The sequence below is a fragment of the Ammospiza nelsoni genome, chromosome 21 (assembly GCF_027579445.1).
Source record: "Ammospiza nelsoni isolate bAmmNel1 chromosome 21, bAmmNel1.pri, whole genome shotgun sequence".
Taxonomy (NCBI): Eukaryota; Metazoa; Chordata; class Aves; order Passeriformes; family Passerellidae; genus Ammospiza; species Ammospiza nelsoni.
The window spans coordinates 7,372,038-7,395,977 of NC_080653.1; the positions used below are offsets into that span (position 1 = coordinate 7,372,038).

The following is a 23,940-nucleotide window of genomic DNA, read 5'->3' on the forward strand; positions in this document are numbered from 1 at the left end:
GTTTGGGAGTTTTTGTGGAGGGACAAGGGGAGCTGGCATTGGTCTCTGTGGGGAGACTGGAAACAAAGCACTGCCTGTTCTCCCCTCCCCAGCTGCCTTGCTCTGGCTCAGGCCTCCAGAGAGCTGCACTCAGTCACCCTCCCCAGCTGCTACTTGGCTCTTCTTTCTCAGCAGCACAGGAACTGCCAGCAAACTCCTCCACACAGCACAATCCCCCTCACCCCACGTGGCAGGGCATGAGGGACTGAAACAATCCCAGTGGGGTCAGTGGACAAGGGGTGCTCACAGCCTCCTGGCCACCACCACGACACAGGCACTGAGGCATTTTTGACATTTTCCATTAAAATAAATAGCTATAGCTGGTACCTGAGCAGCAGCTGGCCACGCAGCTGCCCCTGTACAGACCCCAGCAGTAACACGTCCAAGGCATCAGTGCTGTCCTCACAGTGCACGGGCCAAGAACAGCATCCAGGGAGCCAAGGCACAAACTCCAGCCATGCTGGAGACTCATTCCATCTCCACCTCCTGCTCTGGCAGAGCACTCTCACTCCTCACCCACGGCACAGGCTCTGGGACGTGAGGGTCATAAGTCCATTTGGGAAAAACGCGCTTGTAGAGGTTCAGCAGCACCGTGTCCTGGGACTTGAGCTGCCCATCAAAGTGGCACTTCATGTGCCCATGGGTCCCTAGGCAGAGGGCAGAAGAGGCCATTAGCAGTCTCTCAGGCACAGGAGGATCACACCATGTCAGAACACACAGATAAACACCAAATCAAACCTACCTAATGGCTCCTTGATGTGCCCTCTGCGTCCCCACTTTGTCCTCAGCTCCACGGGCTTGAACCACATCACATCCTCTGGAGATGGAAACACGAAAGGCAGGTAAGGAACAGGCTGTGCTGCACCAACACAAGCACAGGGACAGAACTCCCAGAACGCCTCCTCCCACCAGAGACCAGCTGTACCTCTGTTGAAGAACATGTATCGCACCACAGCCATCTTGGTGAAGATCTTGAAGGGGTGGCCACTGAGCACCAGGCGCTTGATGACGATCCTGTCGGGGTCCACGGAGAGCAGGGAGCCCGTGGCAATGAGGTCGTGCATTCCTGCCAGGCAGAGTCACCATTGCACCAGGGCAGGTGCCTGCATCACCCCCTCCCCACCACAAGCCCCTTCCCCAAAGGGCTGCAGGCCCAGACAAGTGACAACAGAGAGGGAGAGGAGCTCATCTCAAACAGCAGGAAGGGAGAAGCTTATTCAAGTCATACTTTCTGGAGAGATGGACTTGTAAGCAGGGTTTGGGGACAGTTTGTTTCCCAGACATCACCTCCTCAGCATTTATTAACTCACCATTATTTCTCTGTTTAAAAACCAGCACTGAGGCAGGAGGGAAAGTGATGGGAGCATAGACAGTCACCACCAGGGCAGCATCTGGGCGCAGGAAACGTTCCAGCTTGTGCTTATCAGCTAGGACAGAACAGAAATTATCAAGTTGATGCCCTCAGAGCTGTGGGAAACCCCAGAGTTCATTGTTCCCTGTTCAACAAACACCTCTGCTCTGCTGGCACTGAGTATGTGGGAATGAAGGTGATCCTCTGGCATGGAACCTGGACCTTGCCTGGATCAGTGAACCACCTTTCCCAAGCCACTCTACTCCCCATGGTTTAATGCCTGGAAGCCTCAGAGCCAAAGAGAGTCTTCACAAGAATCCTTCAGCCAGGTTCAGACACCACGGCTAAGACATCACAGGCTTCCTGCTCCAGAATTCCCACCCCCACTGCTGCTGTACCCAGTCCCTGACAAACCTGAGGTGTGCTGGGAGAACAGGGGGGACGCTCGGAAGCGCCTGAAGCCGCAGTGGAAGATCAGCTCCTCCTTGGCCCTCACTGGCTCGCTGTTGCCCGGGTGCCGGCGCACCAGGAAGTTCAACACGGACATCTGCAAGAGGCAGCACAGTCAGGGGCTGCTGGGCAGCAGAAAGCAACAGGACATTGCAGCAGAGATGAATGTCCTGGAAAATGGGGTCCCAAAAGGTCACTGGTCACCAGTGCCAAGCTCAGACATTTTCTCCTAACCTGCCCCCCAGCAGTTTCTGTGTGCTCCAACCTGCTCTGAAACAGGAGCAATGTGGGGCGATTGCAGCCCAAACCCTCTGCAGCCAGACCCTCTGAAACAGGAGCAATGTGGGGAGATTGCAGCCCAAACCCTCTGCAGCCAGCCCCTCTGAAACAGGAGCAATGTGGGGAGATTGCAGCCCAAACCCTCTGCAGCCAGACCCTCCCCAGGCCATGCAGCCTGAAGGAACAGGGAGCTGCACATCCCTCCAGGGTTTATTCCTTGTGTTCACCTTTTGTTCATGGGGAAGCAGTGAGAACAGCACCAGGGGTTTCCCCTCCTTGAAGCTCTCCATCACAGAGACAGGGACATTGCAAACATGAAGTGTAACGTACCAGCCCACCTGCCAAGACAGGAACAGTTGTGAACACGTCTCTCAACAGAAAAAAAAGTGTCAGAATATGTGCCTGGATTAGGGAGGGACTCCAAGAGAAAACTGTCTGAACTTAGGGCTTCATGGTAAGAACCAGCTGGCTGAAGGATCCACCCAACCACCTCCCTGATGAGTCACTCCTATTGGGAGCAAAGGAACACAATAGGAAAGGGATCAGCAAAAGGGAATTACCGAGGCTCCCTCAGTCTCCTCCTTCTCTATTTGCCTGAAGAGGTTCTTCCTGGTTCGGGAGAAGTCCTGGAACTGGAAGATCCTGGCATAATCCCTTGGAAGATTCTCTTTGGGGTCCCAAGGAGAAGTCCGGAAGCTTTTCAGCCCCCTGTACTTCTGGAACCTTGAGAACAGAGAGCAGGAAAGACAAATTACTTAAACAATTGAGGTGAATCCCATCCTCCACCACCAGCTGTGGCCTGCAGGGTCTCACACACCAGGACATCGGGTGCAAAGCAAACATTAGCCCTCAGGAAAGTGTCGGTGCAAAGAGAGCTAAAACCAGCAACCAAATCCCCAAACAACCTGTCCTTGCCTCAGGACCAATCCTCCTCTCTCTCCCAGGTGAGGGCTCAGCCTTCCCTGCCAACAAGTGCCTGCTATGGAAGCCTCAGAGCCAAAAAGGGTCTTCACAAGGGTCCTTCAGCCAGGTTCAGACACCACGGCTAAGACATCACAGGCTTCCTCACCAAATGAAACAGAAAGGAACCTTCCAGCTCCTCTCCCAGCAAAACATCCCATTTCTTACCTGACTCTGGCAGGCACATCCCGTGGCGTGTCCACCTCATCTGGAAACATCTCATCCATCCTCTCCTGCTTGTATCTCTCCAGCATCTGCTCATCCTCCTCCATCTTCTCGTCGTACTGCTCATCCCGCAGGCACTCGGACACGGTCATGGTCTCGCTCTCCTCCTCCCCAGCCTCCTCCTCCTCCTCACTGCTCTCCCCCTCCTGGCACAGGGCAGCACAGAGCTGTGAGCACACAACGTGCTCACACTGTGGGATTTGGGACCCCAGCCCATCATTTTGGGGTCTAAGAGGCCAAAGAAGGAATGTGATACATGCAGGGATTTAGCAGTGGAGATCCAGGCAAGTCCTGGTTCTGCACCAAGCCCTTGCATAGGACAGAATCTTCCTAGAACATGCAATAATGGCCTGGAGATCACCTGTACTATCAGCTCTTGGAGGTACCTGAGAAACTGCCTCTTCCATCAGATCATCATCCATGTCGTCATCTTCATCATCATCATCATCATCTTTCTCACTGCCTTCTTCTCCATCATCCACAATCCAGGCAGCCTGGTACTTGGATGTGCCTTTGGGGACCTTCACCACCCTCCTGTTTGCCTTCAGAGAATCTGTAGGAGTCCCACCAGGGGTTAGTACAGGAACAGTTCTCCTTCCCCTCAGCAACATTTACACCAGGACAGCCAAAACCAGATCTAGACTAGAATTGCTTTTTTCCCAGCACAGAATTTGTCAGGACAGCCAAAACCTGCTAACTTGCCAGACAAACCACCTGATGGGACTGGGGATGGGAGCCATCCCAACTGAGATGTTTCTTCACAGTCACCCTGGTGACAGAAGTTTCTAACAAACCTCTTGAGAGGGACAAGGAAGAAATACAGAACTGTTGCTTCTCCTCACCCTCTGCTTCCTGCAGTTCTTCTTCAGTGGGCCACGTCTGCTCCCCTTCCATGGGATCAGGAACCACTTCTGACTGCAGAGACTCCTGCTTGCTTGGATCTGCCTTCATCAGCACCTTGACATCTTCCTCCATCTCCACAGCACCATTTCCAGAGTCATCCTGAAGGGGAAAAGCAGAGCTCCTAGACCTGAGCACACCCAACTGAAGCTTGCAGACAGCCTCAGATCAAACTCCCTTCATGATGTTGTGACATAACTTTCATTACACACTGCAGGCACAGAACCTCAGCCCAGCACCAGCCCCTCTCCTCACCCACATATTTCCCACAGGTGCATTTTCCCCAATGAAACTTTAGAAACCTTGTGTTCTAGAAGGACTGACAAAGCTCTCACCCCACACACCTGAACCTCCATGTCCTGCTGACTCCTCTTCTGTCCTTTAACCACGCGTGAGTTCAAAGACAGCGGGTCAGGGGGAGCATCCACCTGGCTCAGCTGGAAATCCCCGTGCCCCACAATGTGCACCAGGCTGTTCACGTTGAGGGTCTGTCCCCGGACAAAGCCAGACACCTTCAGGGTCCCCACCAGGTCACTGTCCTGGCTGGGCACAAACTCAGCAGCGCGGGCCAGCAGGTGAGCGCGGCGGGCACGGAAGGCCAGGTGCCTCTGCTTCTGGGAGCTCAGGTGCCTCAGGAGCAGCGAGGACTCCTGCTCTGTGTTCAGTGGGAACAGCTTGGCCTCGGGAAAACGCTTCTCAATGCACTTGGAGAGTTTCTTCCTGGCATCTATCCTCTTCTTAGGGGGCAGGTCAGTGCCTCCCGGGACAGCCAGAGCTGGCGAGCAGAGAACAGAGCTCAGATCAGATCCTAAACTTTCTGCTGTTCTTTTTACCAAACACAGGCAAATATTTGGATGTCAGCAGCCCAAATGGCCAGATTTGCACCACAAGGTACAAAGGGAGTTTCACTGGTTTCAGTGGTGCCCAACAGTACAGGGAGCAATGGCCGTAAACTGCAAGAACTTCCACCTCAACATAAGAAAAATATTATTTTCACTGAAGGTGGCAGAACCCGGAAATTTAATTACACTGACAATCTCCATTAAGGTGACAGAGCCCTGAAATTTAGTTATTGTGACACTCAATCTCCATGAAGCACCCCCAGAAATGCAAAACATTTCTCACCATAACTGGGCAGCCCCTGTGCGAAGAGGCAGGAGAGGCAGTGCTCCCCTTCACTGTCCCAGCCATCCACAGGGTCCAGGATGAACAGCAGGGAGTCAGCAACCTTGGCAAGGTCTAGAACAGCGTGGAGATCCCCTGCACCCAAAACACCTCCATTAGTAGGGCTGCCAGAGGCACCAGAACCAAGAACCCAACCCACAGCGGCGCCTCCTCACCTGCCTGGGCTGTGACAAAGCGCCAGCGCTGCTTGAGCCGCGGGCAGAGCAGGGCAAAGCCGCCAGCTCCGCCCTCATCCGCACGGACAGTGGCCGAGTCCTGGCTCTGCAGCAGCCGCAGCGAATCCTGGGCCGCAGCCCTGCTGTGCAGCAGCACCACAACCACGAGGTGCGGGGGCCCGTCCCTGCTGCCGAGGCTGCGCTTCTCCGCCAGCACCTGCGGGTACACGGGCAGGGCTCGAATGCCAACCCGAGCGCGGCTCCTCTCCCGTCCCCGGACCAGGCCAGGCTCCTCCACACCGCAGCCCGAACCCACCCGGTCCGTAACGCTCCGTTCGACCAAACCCAACCGGGCCCGGCCCCCGCTCGTTCCCCCGCAAAGTCCCGAACCGGCCCGGCCGCACCGCCCCCATCCGGACCCCCCGGCCCCAATCCAAGCCCCTTCCGGTAGAGACTCGAACCGAGCTCTATCCCGCTCTCCCGCAACAATCGGCCCGGTTCCCTCGGTGCCTCACCGCCTCCTTGCGCTGCCGGCGGAGCTGCAGCGCCTGATGTCGCCGGTCCACCCTGTTCAGGTCGCGGAGCCGTCGGCGGGGCTGGGCCTTCACGGGGACGCGGCCTGGGGGAGGGGGACGGAAAAAGAACGGTCAGGGCTGGCCGAGAGCGGCGGGGAACCGGCGGGGAGCCCGTCCCGCCTCACCTCCAGCGCGGCGCTGCGAGGAGCCGCTGTGCTTGCCGCCTTTGTGCGCCTTGTTCTGCTGCTTGAGCGGCCCGGGCCGGTGCGCGCCCGCCGCCATCACCATGCTGCCGCCTCGCCGCCACCGCCTCGGCGCGGCCGCCGCGCGTCACTTCCGGCGCGACGGGGACCGCGGGGATCCACGTGGGCATCGGGAGGGACCGGACCGGGAACGAACCCCGAGAAAGGGAAAGGAGCCCCGGGAATGGGAAAGGAGCCCCGGGAATGGGAAAGGGAGGGAAGAGCAGTGGGGTTGGTGGCCGTAGCGCCGCTGGGCAATGAGAGGCGGGAGGCACAGGCGTTCGTTCAGCGCTTTATTGGTCGGTTCTTTGTACAGGTATTTACACCGAGAGGGGGACGGGGCTCGGCCGCGCTCCGGGAAGGCACCGGAGGGATGAAGCCGTTCGGGAAAGGCCCTGCCGAGCCTCTGGCGTCGCGCCCAGGCGCCAGGACAGGCCGGCAAAGCCTGCTGGAGTGGAAACATTCCTGCTGTGCTACCGCGGTGACCTCGGCCTCGCCAATGATTATCCAGGCAGGAATGTCCGTTCCTGCCTCAGCCCCTGTGGAACATCACCCCAAAGCCCAGCAGAGCCTGCCCCGGGATCACTCCATCCCTTCAGGGTGGAGCAGCGGGGTTAAACATTCACAGGGGTGTTGCAATCGCAGGAAAGCTGAAGGAACCCGAGGGAGGGCAGGGCAGCTGCTTGGGAAGGGAAAAGCAGGGTCCTACAGGCTCCTGCTGCCTCGGAACTCGAGGCATCTTCCCACCTCCTCCTCCTGAGAGGAAATCAGCAGGACAGCAGCAATGGGGGGTTGTCAGCTGTGAATGGTCTTTAGGGATCCTTTTCTACCCCTAAAAGCAGGCTGGCTGTTTGAACCTTGCCAAGTCTAAATTTGAGCATGGACTACCTGAGAGGAAGGAAGACACAAAACTGAAGAGACTGGTGATAAACAGATGAACACTGCAGTGATTGAGTCTCTCTAAACAGGGATCCACTGCCTGTGGGACAGATCAGAGTCTCCCCCAAGGCTGTTTGCTCACAGCTCTGCCCTCCAGAGCCAAAGGCAAACAGAGTGCTCAGAGGGGGTTCCAGGGAAGAGGGAATAACTGGGATACTTCTAAATCAAGGAAAACATCCTGTGAATTAGTTACACCTTGTCATTTATGCAAGACTAGCAAAGGAGGAAGGTTGGAAAGGAGGAAGGTTGGGAACTCTTCCTAGGGTTATCACAAGGCCAAGTACTTGTGCCTCAGAGTGATGCAGAAGTCTGGATGCCCAGAGGCAGCCACAAGGGTCCCACACCACGGGGGCTGACGATCTTTGCAATCCTCAGAGCTGCTCTGCCTTTCCCACACATCCATTCATTGTCATCTCACAGGATTTCACATCCTGCAGGGCCCTCCATGCCACCAAAACATCACAGCCTGGCACCCAGAGCAAGCAGGAGCAGAAAGCCAAGCACTGCCTCACAGCAGTGAAAACAAGCATCCCAGGTGAAAACAAGCATTCCTGGACAGAAACTACCAAGGAAATATGGGTGCAGCCACAGTGTGAGCAGAGGAGCTGCTGAGATGGCAATCCCTGCAGCAAAGCAAAGCCCTGGCAAGGGGAAGGGCTCCCCTCAGCTCTCCTGTGCCATCACAGTACTGAGCACACACAGGACACTGTGACAGCGCCACATGTCACCCACCTTGTCCCCTCTGCACCCTCTTCTCCAACAAGAACAGGCTTTGTGTCACACAGCACAAAGCCCAGACAAGCTGTGCCACGAGTGGAGCTCACAGGCTGCTCCAGCCCTGGCTGAATCCCAAAAAGCAGCTGCACTGCAGGAAAGCTGAGCTCACATTCCTGATCCCTAAAGGAGGAGCAGCTGCTTCTGAAGCAGCAACAACTCTGGGGGATCAACAAGCTGGGACAGGCTGGATGCAAAGCCATGGCCTTGGCTTAGGAAGGAAGACTGGTTGCAACTGGAAGGGCCAGTTTATTAGAGAAACCTCACATTGCAGAGAAGTCACAACACATTGGAAAGGGTCCAGGCCTGCTGAGGGGGGCCAGTCTTGTGCAGCAGCACAGATCTGCATCCCCCAGCCCCAAAAACCCAGCAGGTGCCACAGAGGGAAAGGGTTACCTGGAACACAGCTCATGTTTTACAAGCAGCCTGAGAGAAGAGCCAGTAGTAAAGTTCCCAAAAAAAGCCTCCCTGGCAGACAACAGTTAAAACAGAAATGGTTTAAAATGTTTAAAAGCTCCGTGTTCTTGGCTGCAGCATAAAGGGGAGGCAAAGGTCTACAACACACACAGGCCTCCGTGGCTCTGGGCACTCTGATCTACCAGTGAAGGCCGGAGGGAGGGGTCTTCTCATCTTTGTTGCTTTCCAGGGAAAAGGGTGGGATTCGCACATCAAAGTGGGAGCCATCAGGCCTCTCAAACCGAAAAGTGCCCCTGCAAAAGTAATGGCACAGGTCACACTGAGGCCAGGGACAAACAGGACACACCTAGGAAGCATCAGCAAAAAGGTAAAACCTGAGCTCTTCAACATCCTGGGGGTGCAACTGCAAGGCTGGTCCAGCAGCAAGGATATGGGCTCAGCTGCAAACGTAACTCATCCATGGAGGACTCCTGGGCAGTTCTACAGCACATCCCTGACACATTTCCTGCACAAAGCTGTGATGATTGCAGCCCACGGGAGTCAAGCACCCTCCATGCACCTGCAGTGGTGTTTACCCATCTCCCACTCCCCAGGACACAGAGCCATCTGAGCTGTTTTTACAGACTGGTTACACGGAAATTCAGATTTGTGTTTCTTGGCAGGAGCTCCACTGGTTGTCAGTGACATTAAGAAATCCCATCACAGATGTAATTTGGAACAGCTTCAGCTTTGCATTTCAGAGCTGAACCTGCCTGTCCTGGTACAACCATTGTTTACTGCTCTGAGCTACAGACAGCTGTACTGCAGAACACAACAGGGGCCAGAGGGCTGTGGAGATAAATTAACAGGTTCTCAGGACAGAGAGGACACAACTGAACACCAGAAGTCCAGCTGAGCAGCTTCTGAGATGCAGAACCTTTGTGTCTCTGTCTTCAGGATGTATGCAGACAGGGAAAAACTCCTAGACCACCTGGTTTTATTCCCCAGGGCATCCATTCAGGCAATTCAAAACACTTCACATGGCAAACAAGGTACACCCTATATGCAAAGAGCTGCTCTGCTTTTTCCAACTCAAATACAACCTAACTGGGAAGGAGATTTCCTTAAAAAAATGCAGAAGGACCTGTCATACAGAAGGCAGGAGGTGGCTGTGCAGTCCTTGTCCACACAGTGGTGGCACTAAATGTGCTAACCCAGCCAAAAGGCAAATAAAGGGAAGCTGCTTTAACCCCAAGGCACAGGAAAAGAACAACTCAGCTGGGCACTTCTCTCCCTGCACTTACACCAGAAGAAACTTAAGCACCAGTTAGACTGAAGTCCTTAACTGGTCTAAACTGGGAAAACCCCTGCATGCCAATTCCTGACACAGAAGTGAACAGAGATGGAGTTAAAGCCCAATCCTCTCTCAAGAAAGGAGATACCAGAGCACACATCCCTGCTGCTGAGGGAATCACCAGCACAAGGCCTTGGCTCTTGCACCAAGGACAAAAGGAATAACTGCTTCATGTCTTTAAATCCAGTCTAGCACAAACCACAGCAGGAGGAAAAATTATCCTGGAACCCCTCCTGGTGCAGAGAACCAACAGATCATCTTATCACTAACTGGGATACAGCTAGAGAGAAGCTCATCAGAATTTAGCTACCAACTATGCCCTGTCTTCTCTACTTCCACCCAGATTTCAGCCACGACCCCAGGCTGCAAACTGCACCCCAGCTCTCTGCTGGGGGGTCCTACACCCAAAACACTGCTGCAGCAATGAGGGCTTCTTTTCTTACCACATGTGACCACTGGATGCCTGCAGGGAGACGTGGCTGCTGTACTGAAATGCTGGCTGCTCTTTGGACAAAACTGGCTCCTGAGAAAACAAGAGACCACTGGGCATCAGCAGATATATCACAGATAGGCATCAACAGGAAATTTATATAGCATGAAACAAAACCAAACAGAGACCTACATCCCGGCATTTCTCCCAATCACACAGCAATTTATCCACTGAGTAGCACCAGAATCCCGTTATTATTCCAGTTTTCCAACCACCAGTCATTTAGGATCACCCTCTAATACTCAGTGTGAAGTTTCAGTTCACACAGACAAACAACAGATGAAAAGCTCATGTGACTTTTATCACTGCCAGCTTCCCACTCCATCTATTTCAAGTGCCCACTAAACAATTACTGGCAAATCCACACAACCTAGTGAGAGAACTCCAACAAAGGGCCGTGTTTCCCAAAAAACAGTGTGGATGGCACCTACCCTTCCTACAACCCCACGGCCCCGGACTGTCTCCAAGGTGCCAGACAAGCTGAATATCCTCCAGTGCCGTTCTCTCAGCTGCACCACCTCGCTGTCCAGGTTCTCCAGGCGGATGCAGTAGCGCCACTGGGCAGAAGAAAGACTCTTATCAAGAGCTGGAATCAGCTGCAAGCAGTTGATAACCTGCAGCTGGTACTGGGAAACAGTTGCCAAGCAAAGGCTACTCTCCCTCAGAGCTTATCACACTGCAGTGATGCCACAGCAAATTAACTCCTTCCCTTTAGCTGCTCCACGATACAAAAGGCACTTACCCAGTAGACATGGGAATTCTGGGCTTCCTGTCAAGAGAAACAAAAGACTTTAGCAGCTGCCCTTGGATGTGAGGTGCCAAAAACCTCTTCAGCTGTCACCACAGCACCGGCACAGGGGCTCTCACTCTGTGCCAGGGTGACGCAGACAACTCACATGAGCACAGACAGCTGCTCTCTGAGAGCCTGGCACTGCCTCTGCTCTACACTAATCATGACGTGGGAGATCTGCAAGGAGCTCGTGACAACCCCCAGGGTTCATCTCCATGTTAATTATGCACTTTCTACACATCTAAAAACTCCTTTCCTTGCCTTTGGGCACTGTTTTTCTGACAAACACCAGCTGGATCCACAAAAGTTGCAAATCCACACCAAAACGTGCACCTGCCACAGCTCAGACTCCCTGTGGGAATTCCCAGCTCTCCCACTCAGGAGTCTGTTGGGGCTGCATTATTTTGGATGGTCCACGTGAAGTTCTGTGCTATAAAGAGCACATGGTTATCAGCTAAATCCAGAAGGCTTTAGCCAAACCTTCTAAAGCCAAACTAGAGGCAGGAAATGGGCAGGGAGCTGCAGCCCATCACTGGGCAGGATAACAAATGTGGCTGTTGTTACAGAGCAGACGGCCCCAGCCTCACCTCACGTGACTGAGGCACTAACAGGACCAACTCAAGTCTTCCCAAATATCTTGCTAGCACTGTTGTGCAGAACATCACAGGTTATTTCTCATCCTACTGATAACCAGCAAAAGCCAATATGCAGGAGATGTTCTCCAAAAATACATGGCAAAACAGTTTCATGTTTATACCCATGAGAACAAAATGGCAACTGTGGTTAAATGTCACTTCTCCAGTAAGCAGAAAGTACCTTCAGGCAGCAAACCAATCTTACAAAAACAAGCCAGTGAAACAGATGGCAGAATTACCAGGGCAGCACAGACTTACCCTCATGCCCATGTAGAAGGGGATGACAGTGACACGGATGTTCTCCGTGGTTTCTCGGTGCACATCCGAGAGCTCCAGCCAGGGGTGGTTCTTCTCCTGCCACGCACACAGAGTGTCCCTTGCTACAAAAGGTGGGACTGTGGGGAGGGAAAGGTGAGAGGAAACACTGTAGCTGGACTGCTCTCCCCTCAACACAATTCCTTTCACATGGTTAAAATAAATATTCAAAGGCAGTTTCAGTGTAACAAACCCCAAGCCAGACATGATTTTTATACCATATCCAAGATGATGGGGTTTGGGTATTTATTATAGAGCACTGGGTATTTTTATAGAGCACCATCTGGCTCTGGAGAATTCCCTGTGCAGCCAGAATTTACCTTTAGTTTGGTCGTACATGAGGAACCTCTCAAAGAGCTCATGCTGGATGGGCACTTGATCAGTGGAGCTGTAGGGAAGGATGTCTTCATGGCTTACGTAGTCTAAACCTGAAAAAGAAACCCCAAAAGCTATGGAACCTCTCCAGAGTCTCCTGGCAGAAAAATTGATCACACTAGAGAGGAAAAAGGACTTTGGCAGCAGAAGTCAAAGCTAATATCACAACTGCAATGAAGAATGGAGGAGATGTGCCAGGAATAACTCTTGGCAGTGTTCTCCTGTGAGATTTTTCATGGAGTGACTCCTCTGATAAACACACACTGCCCTGCAAAGTGCCTGCACTGCCCCAAAAGCACTCTGGGCAGGAAATGCACAGGACAGGAATAAATCCAGCTGCCCTGACCACAAAGCAGAACAGCCCATATACAACTTGGTATGGGATCTATGCCTCAAGAGCCCAAATCAGACAGGGCTGTGTCAGATCACAGCCTGCAGCTATCCAAAGGGCTTCCTGTACTTTAGTCACTCTGTTGTGTCCAGCACAGCCCTAAGCCATGGACAGATCCACTGCAGAATGTCCTGTAAGAATTGCTGCTCCTTTTCTGACCTCACCTCACAAGGAGCAGAGGCTGCAGGAGGATTTCACTCACCTGGGATGGCATAGAGGGCTCTGCTGTCATCATGATTTGCCAGGAATGTCACTGCCTCTGTCTGTGATCTCTGGGACTGAGAAACAGGGAGGTTTATGTTTTTGTGTGCATTGCTGCAGGACAGCTTCCAGTCATATTTCAGGTTAGTAGTGAGGTTTATGAAGCACAAAATGTTTATTTCATTTAACCAATTCACCTCAGAATTCTCTCAATTTAACTCCTCTGGGCTAACTCCTCACTCAGACAAGTGAGAAGCATTTTCAGTGCTGCAGCCCACACTCCTAATGACCTGTGTGCAACAGTGTGGGAACAGCACCAGCAACAAGAAAGGAGGTTGGAAAAGGGAAACATGTATGACATTCCAGATGATCTCTCTCAGGGAAAACATGCCTTGAAGAACAAATTTATCCAAAAATCCTAACCAATCCAGTTAGCCACCAAAGTAATTTTCCTTCAGTGCCTGTCCCTCTGAACCACTCATGTAGGAGAAGATACTCAAGTTTCAATACCAACATTACTCATTACTTACTATATGTGGACAATCCCGGGCATCTATTAACACCTGGTAGTAAGTGTGTGTTTTACCCTTGACCTCTTTGGAACCATGGCCTGCCACATTCTCGCTCCTGAAGAGAAAAGCAAAGCTCTGAGCTCAAGCCCAGGATAGCAGCAAATTCTTGTTACCACAACCAAGCACTTATAAGCAATGAATTTTTTAAAAGTCACATTTTGCAGCCTGTAATCATCTGGCTGCACCCAAACCAAAGCCCCATGAGCCACCCACACAATGACAGATGAGCTGAGATGACCATCAGTGGTGTCTGACACAGCTCCAACAGCTCAGAGGTTTTTCCCGCTCAGTGCAGGCTCCTCTCTGGGATGGATATTCCTACTGCTCTCTGATTTTCTCTCTGATCCTCACTCCTCCCCAGCACAACTGATGACAGGCCAGGGGAAACACAGATGCAAGAGGGGAGAGAACTGAACAGCAGCTCAAGAAGGATGAACTTGGCTTAGGGGATTGAAATTGAGGAGGAAGTTGACAAATCCAGTTCACTGGCAACCTACCGCAGCCTCCAAGTGGTAACACAGGAGCCTGGATCTAACCCAAAAAGGATCTTTTTGTATAATACAAAATTCCATTTGCATAATTTTAAATTGATTTTTATTTCCTCCATACACACACTTTTATCCTTCATGCTTCCATTATGTCTCTAATTAACAATACTCAATACTTAATAATGAAGTATCTCTTTAATGATCTCTCCTAGTTTACACTCCTGCAAACAGACCCATGCCATTGCCCCTCCTTAAAAACACTTGTTTACCCCAAAAAGGTAATTCACTACAAAATGCAAATCTAACAGTCCAAATCCTCAAATCCTTACTTTTCTGTGACAGGAGAAGCCACATCCCGATCATAAAGCCTGGCTTGCCAGGGAAACAGGACTATTCCTCGATAGCCAAACACACTGTGCAGGAAGAGCTGGAAGGAACAAATAATTGCAGCTGAATTATTTTAAAAATCTGTTATCTGAGGTAAAACTACAAACATTTGCTAAAGGTTTAATGTGTGGGACGGGGATACAGGGAGAAACATCACTGTGATGGTCCAGAGCAGAAAGAGAGAAACAGTTTGGGATGAGAGAAGAAATCCATGTAATCTCAATCCCATAAAAGGGAAGGACTAAATGAGTAATGCAGTAGTAGAGCAGCAGAAAGGAGAGACTGCTCACAAACAGATCTGAGAGTCTTCAGGACAGGAATTACAAGTTTAGCTCTTATTTCTCAAATTCACTGATTGTCTCTTTGGATCCTTGAGGGAGAAAACCCCGAAGCAAGACAGTGGAGCAAACGCCATTGTACAACAAGTGTGCTGTGCTGCAGATTCTTATCGAGCTGCTATTGTCAGATGACTGACAAACTGCAGACACAGCACAGACAAGGAGCACTGAGCTGTGAAACTCCCGGCCTTCTGCTGCTGACTTTTCCTTACAGGAAATCCCCCAGCTGCCCAATCCCTGTGCCAGGAACCCACAGGGCCAGCTGTGCCCCCTAAAACCCCTTACCTGGCCTGTCTCGTATTTCCCGTGCTGCTTCGGGGCCTCAAACACCCCCACGGTCTCCAGCACTTTGCCCTCGGGACGGTTCCTGCGAGCAGAGAGGCAGCTTGGGAGGGTTTGCAGGGGCTGAAACAGCGCCCAGCCCAGGGGGACACTGCTCCCCACCTCGTGTGTCCCTCGGGCACCCCACAAACAGCCCAGTCCCTGCCCTGCCCTCCCCCTTTTGCCAGTGTCCCCTCTCCCCACAGCCCTGCACACCTTCACCCAGTTGTCCCTTTAGCCCAATCCCTCCTCTCCCATACGTCAACCCTGACAGCACCAAGCTCTTTCACAGTTTTTCCCCAGCGACTCAACAGACCCCAACTCCCCTCACCCTCAGTCACCCCCTCACCCCTCAAGCGTCCCTGCCCTCACCCATCCCCTCACAGGCCTCACCGCGACGAGAGGTGCCGCCTCGGCGGCAGCAGCAACGACGGCAGCGCCGCCACCGCCCCCCCGGTGCCCAGAGCGCGCAGGTGGCGGGCGGGGGGCGGCTCCCAGAGCGGGGGCGGCCCGCGGGCCCGGGCCCGGCCCAGCGCCGCCGCCACGTACCGCCGCGCCGCGCCGCCCGACATCCCACCGCCCGCGGCCCACAGTGCCCCGCGCCGCCCGCCCCGCCCGCGCCCGCGCCGCCCCGCCCCGCCGTCTCTATGGTTCCCCTCGCCGCCCCTCCCGGTCGCCCCGGCAACGCCGGCCGGGCCCAACATGGCGTCCTCGGTGCGGGCCGGGCCGCGGTTGCGGCGGGCGGTGCGGGATGGAGAGCTGGCGGCGCTGCCCGCCGCGCTGAGGGATGAGCTGGAGGCGGCGCTGGCGGAGGAAGGAGCGCTGGTGCCGTTCGGGCTGCTGCGGAGGCTGCACGCCGCGCTGAGGGAGGCAGGTAGGCCGCGCTGCGCCGGGATCGCGCCGTGACCGCGGCCGTGACCGCGGCCGTGACCGTGCCGTGCCCCGCCCGCAGGGTCTCCGCTGCACCTACACGAGCTGCTGGAGGGATGCGAGATCCACCTGCCCGAGGTGCCGGTGCCGCCGCGGGTGAGTGAGGGCCGGGCCGGAGCCGCGGGAGGAGGCGGCGACTCCCGGGCCTCACGGTGGGTCTGTGCCTTCCCCAGAACCCCGAGCTGGTGGCACGGCTGGAGCGGATCAAGGCCAAGCTGGCGCACGAGGAGTACCAGCGGATGACCCGCAACATCACCGGCCAGGTGAGGGGCTACTGCAGTGCCAGGATTCATCCCTCAAACACCTGAGAACAAAGGAGATTTTCCCCCTTAGAGTGAGTGCAGTGCAGAGGGGATGTGGAAGGCACTGGAGGAAAGCACACTGTAAACACACCGGGAGCAGATCTGGTGTTAAGGACAGAGGTAGGACAGGATTAACAAGGTGGTGAATTAGACATACTGACTCTTGGGAACTGTTCACTGTGCCAGAGATCTCAGGTTCTGTTCTGGGAGACTGAGCACATGCTGTAAATGTTTGACTGGGAGCATCTCTGCTGGTTAAATTTTTGTCATGGTTTTAAAATTGCTTCATTCATGTCGAGGTAAAAGCTGAAAATACAAGATCATATGTGGGCACTCATTCTTTCATGAGAGAGCTGAGATCTGGCAGGGTGGCTGTTCAGCCAAGTCAGCATCCCTTGCTGCTGGCATCCCTTGGGGTCCCATTCTGCCCTTCCACACTGTACCTGGCATCCAGGTGCACATTAACTCTCGTGGGAAGATCTGCTTTGCTCTCTGCCAAGCTGGACCCCTCCAGGTTTGACCTGGTTTAGTGAAAGGTGTCCCTGCAGTGTGTGTCTCCCCCACAGCCCACCCACCCAAAAGCTCAGAGTTTTGTGGACAGGGCAGGGCATTGGCATTGCTTTTATTCTGCACACACAGTAATAACATTAACATATTAACATGAAAATACAAGTGATCACAAGCTGTTTCAATCCCTTCTTTCAGGAGATGAATGGGCCATTGGCTGAATTTGGGAGGCAAGGTGAGTGGCTCCCTGTCCTGTTGGCATGTGGCAGGCCAGGCATGGGAACTGTTCCATCTCCAGCTGGTGACAGCCCTTCCCTCTCGGAATATCTCACCAGGAGGTTTCCATGCACTGAGGTGTTCCTTGAATAAAGGAGCGTCTTGGTCATTCTCACCAATATTTCTGGAGGCACCAAGAGCGTGACTCCCCAGGATTACATCTACAGCTGAGGCAGCTGTGCATGATTACACCTTGTGTCCAGCCTTACCTAAAACCAGCTCCTCCACCCCTGTGTCCCCAGTTCGCTCCGTGAAAGCCGTTGTCATCACCATCTTCAACTTCATTGTCACCGTGGTGGCCGCCTTTGCCTGCACCTACCTGGGCAGCCAGTACGTGTTTGCAGAGACAGCAGCGGTGAGTGAGCCAGCCCCTGGAGCCCCTCTGTGCTGTGTGCTGGCCAGGCTGGACACCCAGGGTCACCTCTCTGTCTCTTTTGTGTCCCCAGCGTGTCCTGTCAGCTGTCATTGTGGCCTCAGTGGTGGGCCTGGCCGAGCTGTACGTGATGGTGCGGACCCTCGAAGGGGACCTTGGGAAACTGTGACCATGGACTGCAGGCTTCATGCTGGAGGATTTGTCCTCTTCAGGAGCTGCTAATTTGGGACAGATCTTGTCCTGTCTGTGCCTGTTCCTGCTGTGGGAACACTTCTGCACTCCTCAGGCTCGTCCTTTGCTTCCTGCTCCTGAAATGAATCTTGGGTTGGAAATCCCAGAGCTGCAGAACAGGAGAGGGAATGGCTGTGGACTCCGACCACCCCAGCAGGGAGAGGGGCATGAGCTCCTGCCATCCCTGTTCTGGGAAATTCCTGTCCTTTTATTCTGGGAATAAATAACACTGTGTGTTCCTGCGTGTTGGGAGGTATCTGTTGGTGGGAGAAACATTGATGTGGCATCTAAGACATCGCAGAGATGTGAATCTTCCCTCTCCCTCTGCATCTCCTGTCCAAACCTTCCTGTGCCTACACAGTGAGGGATGCACGGTGCTCCCAAACCATGCTGCTCAGATTCTGGAGGTAGGGATGGAACACCCTTCAGCACTGAGCCCAGGGGTTTCTCAGGTGCTGTGGGACAGAGAGCAGAGCCAGCTCAGTGCACCCACAGCGGGGAGTGGACACCCACAGCAGGCCCTGGGGACCCGGACACCTGCCTGGTGGGCTCTCTGCCAGGGCCAGACACAGTGATTAATGCTCTGATGGCAGCTAAGCCCCCCTGGAAACACGGTTTAATATCTGATCCAGGGAGATCTGCCGGCACCTGCGAACGTGCCTGCGGATTAGGGGCGACCGCGCCACAATCATCCCTGGACACGGCCTCAGATTAAGGTATTTTTTCCAAAAGATTAGTCGGTATTAGGGAGCTGATGGGGAGCTGTCCCTGCTGTGGCCGCACCGGCATTTAGGATATTGGATAACATCCTCAGAGCCTTTGGGACCAGCAGTAATTCCACACCCTAATGAAATCGTGGCACTAATCCGGGGGGGCCGCGGTGCCAGGAGGGTCCCCAGGAGCCAGGGGTCCTTGCCACGCCTATGGCTCGCCCAGGTTGGTGATGGCCGCGCTGTAGATGAGGTCGGAGATGGAGCCCAGCGAGGTGGGGAGGCCCCGCGCGGGGCTGTGGGATGGCGGCGGCGGCAGGGCAGGGGCCGGGCACGGGATGCTGCCGTCGGGAGGTGCCGCGGGGGGACCCCGCTCCCCGGGCGGCGGCAGTGGCGGCAGCGGTGGCGGCTCCGGCTTGGCGCTACGGATCCTGCGGGCGCGGCGGTTCTGGAACCACACCTGGGACGGGCGAGGGGAGCTGTGAGACACCGACAACGCCCCGACAGGGCGGCCCCGCGGAGGAGAGGGTGCCCCGGGAGGGAAGGAGGAAAGGATGGAGGGGAGGGTCCCGCCTGCGCTCACCTGGATCTTGGCCTCGGGCAGCTGGGTGAGCTCGGCCAGGCGCTCCCGGGTGGCGATGTCCGGGTAGGGCACGGCGGCGAAGGCGCGCTCCAGCTCGGACAGCTGCCCCCGGCTGAACGTGGTCCGCCGCCGCTTCCGCGGCCCCCCTGGACAGGGACAGGGACAGGGGCACGGCCCCGGGGCGCCGGCCCCGCCCGCTGCCCGCCCGCCGCCCGGCCCGCCCGCCCCGTCGGGGAAGCGGAGCAGCGGCTGGGGAGCGCGGGAGGTGCCCGGGGCCGCGCTCATCCTGCCCGGCTCCCCCGGGCCCGCCGCCGCCCCGGCTTTTATCCCCCCCGGGTCCCCCCCGGCGGGCTGGCACCGCCCCGAGCGGGCGGTGCTGTCCCCCCCCAGCCCTTCCCAAGGGCTCCCGGGGCCGATCCCAGCTCCGCGCCCCCGATGGCAGAGCCCCGACAGCCCCGACTGACTCCCCAGCATCCCTAGGGACCGGTACCCACACCAGCTGCTCGTACAGCTCTCCCCGAGCCGCCATCGGTGGGGCCCGGGAGGATCCCAGGGCTCGGGGACCCACCTGCCACCCGCCCCTCGCGGTTCCTCCCCCGCTCGCCCCCCGCCGTGCGACCGCCGCTCTCCCGCAGGGCTGGCACGGTCAATGTTTAACCGGAGCGGTGGTACCGGTTGTGCGGGGCAGCCTGGGCCGGCTGGGGGTGGTTCCCACAGGGACCGGCCGGGCGCTGCGGGCACCCCGAGCACCGGGTACTGGGGACCGCATGGAACCAGAGGGGGAGCGGGGCGGGGACCCCCAGCCGGACCCCCGGCCCAGAACACTCCCACGGGGCCAGGACAGACCGTAAGTTGTGGGGGAGACGGAGGAGACAGAGGCGACAGAGGCCACTCCGTCCTGGAGCAGCAGGACTTGGGCAGTGGCTGATACAGGCAGCGGGGGTGGCATCCCAAAAGGGCTGGGGGGGACAGGACCGTCCTTCTGCGGTGACATGGCGGGGACAGCGAGCTCTGTCCCCGGCCAGGCCTCAGGGCACAGTGGAGGTGGGAGGACGGTGCGAGCACAGCAGGACCGGGGGTCCCTCTACCCCAGCCACCGGGGTGCCCGCGGGCAGAACCCCCCAGCTGCGGGGCACCCACCACCCTGCTGCCCTCTGTTCCCCAAAGGAGCCCTGGAGAGGAGCGTGGGGGGCCCGTGGAGGGCAGAGAGACGCGTCTGAGAGTGGTGCTAAGGTAAGGGGAGATGAAAGGGCTCAGGGACGCGGCAGGAACCTCCCTGCCTGGGGCGAGGTCACAGCAGGGCTCCGCAGGGTCCCCGCGCAGCGACACCTCTGTGTCCCCGTCCACACTCCACCCTCAGGGTCCGGCCACTGACCTGCACGGAGACGCGGCGAGGTGACCAGCAGGTTGTGCACAGCCTCGGTGACGGCGCCGTGCACGTGAGTGCCACCTCCCCGTGGGACTGTGGGTTTGGGAGGGCAGTGGCACCCCTGAGCCGCCGCTGTCCCCACGGCCAGGTGAGCGCGGCCAGGCACGATGCCACCTTCGGCTTCAGCGCCGTGTTCGACGCCGGCGCCTCGCAGGAGGCCGTGTTCGAGGGCAGCGGGATGAGGCAGCTGGTGGAGCTGGCCATGGACGGGTGAGTCCCGGGGAGCCCCCCGCGGACCCCAAACCCTCCAACCAGCCCATTCCGGGCCGTTCCGGCGGGTTTGCACTGCCCGGGCAGTGTCGGGAGGTGGCATCGCTGTGCCACCGCCTACGGCCGTGCCTGACGCTCAGCATCTTCCACAGCTTCTCCTGCACCGTCTTTGCCTTCGGGCAGACCGGCTCGGGGAAGACCTACACCCTGATGGGACCCCTCGGCCAGGTAGAACGCTGACCGTCTGACCCCATCCTGGCCGTGGGATGAGCTCTCCCCACCCGGTCATGGTGCAGGTGAGTTCCCGATGTGACCGCTCACCATCCTGGCGTCTCTGCAGAGCGACACCCAGCCGGCGTCCCCGGCCCTGCTGGGGCTGATGCAGAGATCCTTCACCTGCCTCCTGGAGCAGAGCCGGAGCCGTGCCTCTGACCTGGCTCTCAGCGCTTCCTACCTGGAGATCTACAACGAACAGGTAAGTTCCTGCCCAGCCGCCCCCTCCGGCCCTGCTGGCACCCTGTGCCCCATCTCCAGGTGCCTTCCCCTGTGCTCTCCCGGTGCCTTCCCCCTGCCACATCCCAGGTCCGGGACCTGCTGAGCCCGGGACCCCCGTGCGCTCTGCCCCTGCGCTGGAGCAAATCCCGCGGCTTCTACGTGGAGAACCAGCTCAGTGTGGAATTCGAGAGCCTGGAGGCCATCGTCAGCCTGCTCCTGCAAGGTGCTGAGCCTCACACACGGGGCTGGGACGTGTTCAGGGCGTGCTGGACCCGCTGTGTGGGGATTCAGCCCCTCGCAGGCCGTCCCAGGGCTGGTGGCGCTCTGATGGCAGCCAAGAGGAGCGGCCAAGGCAGCTCTGGTCGGGCAGGGGGTGCTGAGCAGTGGATGCTGTGAGGTTGGGGTGGCATGCAATCAATCAATTCCTCTCTCGGCAGGATCCCAGAGGCGCCGGACATCGGCACACGCCCTCAACAGGCACTCGAGCCGCAGCCACGCCCTGCTGACCATCCACGTCCGCAGCCGAGCCGTGAGCGCGCATCCCGCTCCTGGGCAGGGCTGGGGGGCTCAGGGCGCAGCGCGGGGGTGCAAACAGCCCCACGGTGGGGGGGTCATGCTCTCCTCAAGGATACCCGGGTGGGGCTGGAGTGAGCAGCCGGGAATCCTGTCCAAAATCCAGGAGTCAGGACAGTGCTGTGGGCCATGGGGAAGGGGTGATGGGGGCCAAAGCATCACCCCCCAACGTGATTCCCCAGGCCAGCGCCTGCCCCAGCAAGCAGGGTACGCTGTGCTTCGTGGACCTGGCTGGCAGCGAGCGGGTGAAGGAGACTGGCTCCAGCGGGGAGCTCTCCGTGGAGGCCAACAGCATCAACCGCAGCCTCCTGGCGCTGGGTAAGGGCTGGGGAACCCGCCCTGGGAGCGCCCCCACCAGAGCCTTGTCCCTTGTCACATCCTGTGTGGCTCATCCTCCGGCAGGACACTGCATCTCCCTGCTGGCCAAGCCCCGAGGGAAGCGAACGCACATCCCCTACAGGGACAGCAAGCTCACTCGGCTGCTGGCTCGCTCCCTGGGCGGCTCGGGCATCACCCTGATGGTAAAACACTCAGGAGGCTGGGCAGGGGTCTCACCCCATGGAAAATGGTGGTGACCCTCTGGATGACAGCCCACGTGCATGTCTTCCCCGTTGGCAGGTCGCCTGCATCTCCCCGTCCTCACGCTGCCTCTCAGAGACCCTGAGCACTCTGCACTACGCCAGCCGTGCCCGCAGGGTCACCACTAGACCCCTGGCCAACAGGGTATCACAGATAAGGACCCCTCTGAGTTCCTCTCCCTGCTGCTGGGACCCCCCTGAGCCCCCCTTTTTCCACCCACCCTCCCAGGTGTCCCGGGAGAAGCTGCTGCAAACCTTGGAGCGAGAGATCCACGCCCTGCAGCTGGAAAACCTCTCCCTGCGCCAGCAGCTGAGCCTGCCCAGAGTGCCAGTGAGGGGCTCGGAGGTGGCAGGGAACCGTCCAAAGGCATGGGCAGGCTCTGGGGACAGGCACGGCCCTGCAGGGCAGCTCCCACCAGAGGGAACCCCAGCCTGGCCCAGCCTCTATGGCCTCCTGCGAGACTTCGTGGTGGAGAACGAGCAGATGAGGTATGGGAGGCTTGTGTGGGACCCCTGGATAGGGGATCAAGGGGCTGCCAGGGCAGCCAGAGCCCCTGGCTGGGCAGCACCCTGCACCAACCGGCCTCTCTCAGTGACTCCATGGGGCTGGGCTCTCTGGAGGCTGCCAATGCCCTGCCGGGCTTCCTCACTGCTCCCCAGGCATCCCCATCTGTGCCCACACCTCAGCGGTGACATCCCAGCTGGCCCATCCCACAGAGGCACCCGCAGCTCCTGTGACAGCCAGCCCCTGCTCCGGAGTGCCCGCAGCCTGCACGTCCCCCAGAGGCTCCCGGTGAGGCAGCGGCGGCCCGAAACCACACCCAGCTCCGTGCCCCGGCTGCCGGTGAGAGGCAGGGAGGGCTGTGCAGCCTGCAACCACGGCAGGGAGAGCAGGCACACGCCACCCAGCTGTGCACAACCACCCAGCCATGCACACACCACAGACACACTGCTGTCCTCTCTTGCAGAAGCTCCCTCCTGCCTCCAGCCACCCCAGCTGCCCACAGTGCTGCCCTGTGCCAGCTGATGCCGCCATGTTCCAGGTACAGCCCCAGGGATCCCTTTGGAAGGGTGGCACAGGGGTGGCACAGCCACCTTGACCGCTCTGCTCACGCCCAGGTGCTGCCAGTGCCCGCTGTGCCACAGCCAGTGCCCCCTGAGGGAAGTGCTGGACAGGAGGACACGGCTCTGCCTGGCTCCCATGACCCCCAGCCGCACCAGAGGCAGAGGTGAGAGCCACTCCTTGGGCATCAGCTGCAGCTCAGGAGTTCCCTGGAGTTTTGGAGGTGATGGTTTGTTTGTGTGTCCTCATGGCAGGAGCCGTGGCAGAAGCAGGAGTTTGTCTCAGCAGCATCCGCTGCAGAGGGAGCTGCCAGGCCCTGTGTGCGTCCCCAGCCCTGAGGGAAGGGTCATCCCTTCAGCACCACCATGGCCAGGGCTGCCAGAGCCCAGAGGTGAGCAGGGCAGTGCTGGGAGAGCGGGCAGGGCCTTGGATGGGCACCCATCCCTGCTCAGCCTCTCACACCTGGGGCTGTGCACTGATTCTGGGGAGATGGAGACCTGACCCTGCTGCTCCCGCTGGCAGCTGCTGGCACCGTCCCTCTCCTCCAGTGGGAAGAGGCACTGGCCTGGCTGGCAGAGCAGATCTGAGCTGCCACAGGCACACCATGGATGGG

At 57.3% G+C, this 23,940-nt stretch overlaps 5 protein-coding genes and 2 non-coding genes across 7 annotated transcripts; 2 read left to right on the forward strand and 5 right to left on the reverse strand.

The window, feature by feature from the left end:
- Positions 1-322: 322 nt before the first annotated feature.
- On the reverse strand, positions 323-6,369 carry TSR1 (TSR1 ribosome maturation factor). The gene is made up of 15 exons (XM_059486967.1): positions 6,245-6,369; positions 6,060-6,163; positions 5,545-5,761; positions 5,330-5,464; positions 4,549-4,979; positions 4,147-4,306; positions 3,691-3,857; positions 3,248-3,450; positions 2,680-2,842; positions 2,347-2,457; positions 1,805-1,937; positions 1,350-1,466; positions 965-1,105; positions 782-856; positions 323-686 (listed from the first exon to the last, which is right to left on the reverse strand). Exons 1-15 carry the CDS (start codon positions 6,345-6,347, stop codon positions 508-510), a joined length of 2,439 nt encoding a protein of 812 aa, XP_059342950.1. The 5' UTR covers positions 6,348-6,369; the 3' UTR covers positions 323-507.
- On the reverse strand, positions 1,667-1,757 carry LOC132082835 (small nucleolar RNA SNORD91 family). The gene has a single exon (XR_009419881.1). It is a non-coding gene; the product is annotated as a small nucleolar RNA SNORD91 family (small nucleolar RNA).
- On the reverse strand, positions 3,097-3,187 carry LOC132082834 (small nucleolar RNA SNORD91 family). Its single transcript, XR_009419880.1, has one exon. It is a non-coding gene; the product is annotated as a small nucleolar RNA SNORD91 family (small nucleolar RNA).
- Positions 6,370-8,243: 1,874 nt separating the features above from the next.
- POLDIP2 (DNA polymerase delta interacting protein 2) lies at positions 8,244-15,654 on the reverse strand. Its single transcript, XM_059487100.1, has 11 exons — positions 15,461-15,654; positions 15,032-15,113; positions 14,351-14,448; positions 13,492-13,588; positions 12,963-13,038; positions 12,315-12,422; positions 11,938-12,074; positions 10,997-11,023; positions 10,686-10,811; positions 10,208-10,287; positions 8,244-8,724 (listed from the first exon to the last, which is right to left on the reverse strand). The coding sequence occupies exons 1-11, from the start codon at positions 15,637-15,639 to the stop codon at positions 8,610-8,612; spliced, it is 1,125 nt and encodes a 374-aa protein (XP_059343083.1). The 5' UTR covers positions 15,640-15,654; the 3' UTR covers positions 8,244-8,609.
- Positions 15,655-15,749: 95 nt separating this feature from the next.
- TMEM199 (transmembrane protein 199) lies at positions 15,750-17,928 on the forward strand. Its single transcript, XM_059486974.1, has 6 exons — positions 15,750-15,941; positions 16,020-16,093; positions 16,171-16,260; positions 17,005-17,041; positions 17,325-17,437; positions 17,529-17,928. Exons 1-6 carry the CDS (start codon positions 15,770-15,772, stop codon positions 17,622-17,624), a joined length of 582 nt encoding a protein of 193 aa, XP_059342957.1. The 5' UTR covers positions 15,750-15,769; the 3' UTR covers positions 17,625-17,928.
- Positions 17,929-17,948: 20 nt separating this feature from the next.
- SEBOX (SEBOX homeobox) lies at positions 17,949-19,264 on the reverse strand. The gene is made up of 2 exons (XM_059486975.1): positions 18,980-19,264; positions 17,949-18,856 (listed from the first exon to the last, which is right to left on the reverse strand). The coding sequence occupies exons 1-2, from the start codon at positions 19,262-19,264 to the stop codon at positions 18,608-18,610; spliced, it is 534 nt and encodes a 177-aa protein (XP_059342958.1). The 3' UTR covers positions 17,949-18,607.
- Positions 19,265-19,628: 364 nt separating this feature from the next.
- On the forward strand, positions 19,629-23,914 carry KIF12 (kinesin family member 12). Its single transcript, XM_059486949.1, is given in 18 exon segments — positions 19,629-19,694; positions 19,696-19,826; positions 20,147-20,212; positions 20,340-20,418; positions 20,497-20,618; positions 20,771-20,846; positions 20,959-21,093; positions 21,201-21,429; positions 21,551-21,642; positions 21,869-22,004; positions 22,089-22,207; positions 22,305-22,409; positions 22,494-22,753; positions 22,925-23,108; positions 23,233-23,307; positions 23,384-23,493; positions 23,582-23,718; positions 23,850-23,914. Coding segments are annotated over 18 exon segments (2,187 nt in total).
- Positions 23,915-23,940: the final 26 nt, after the last annotated feature.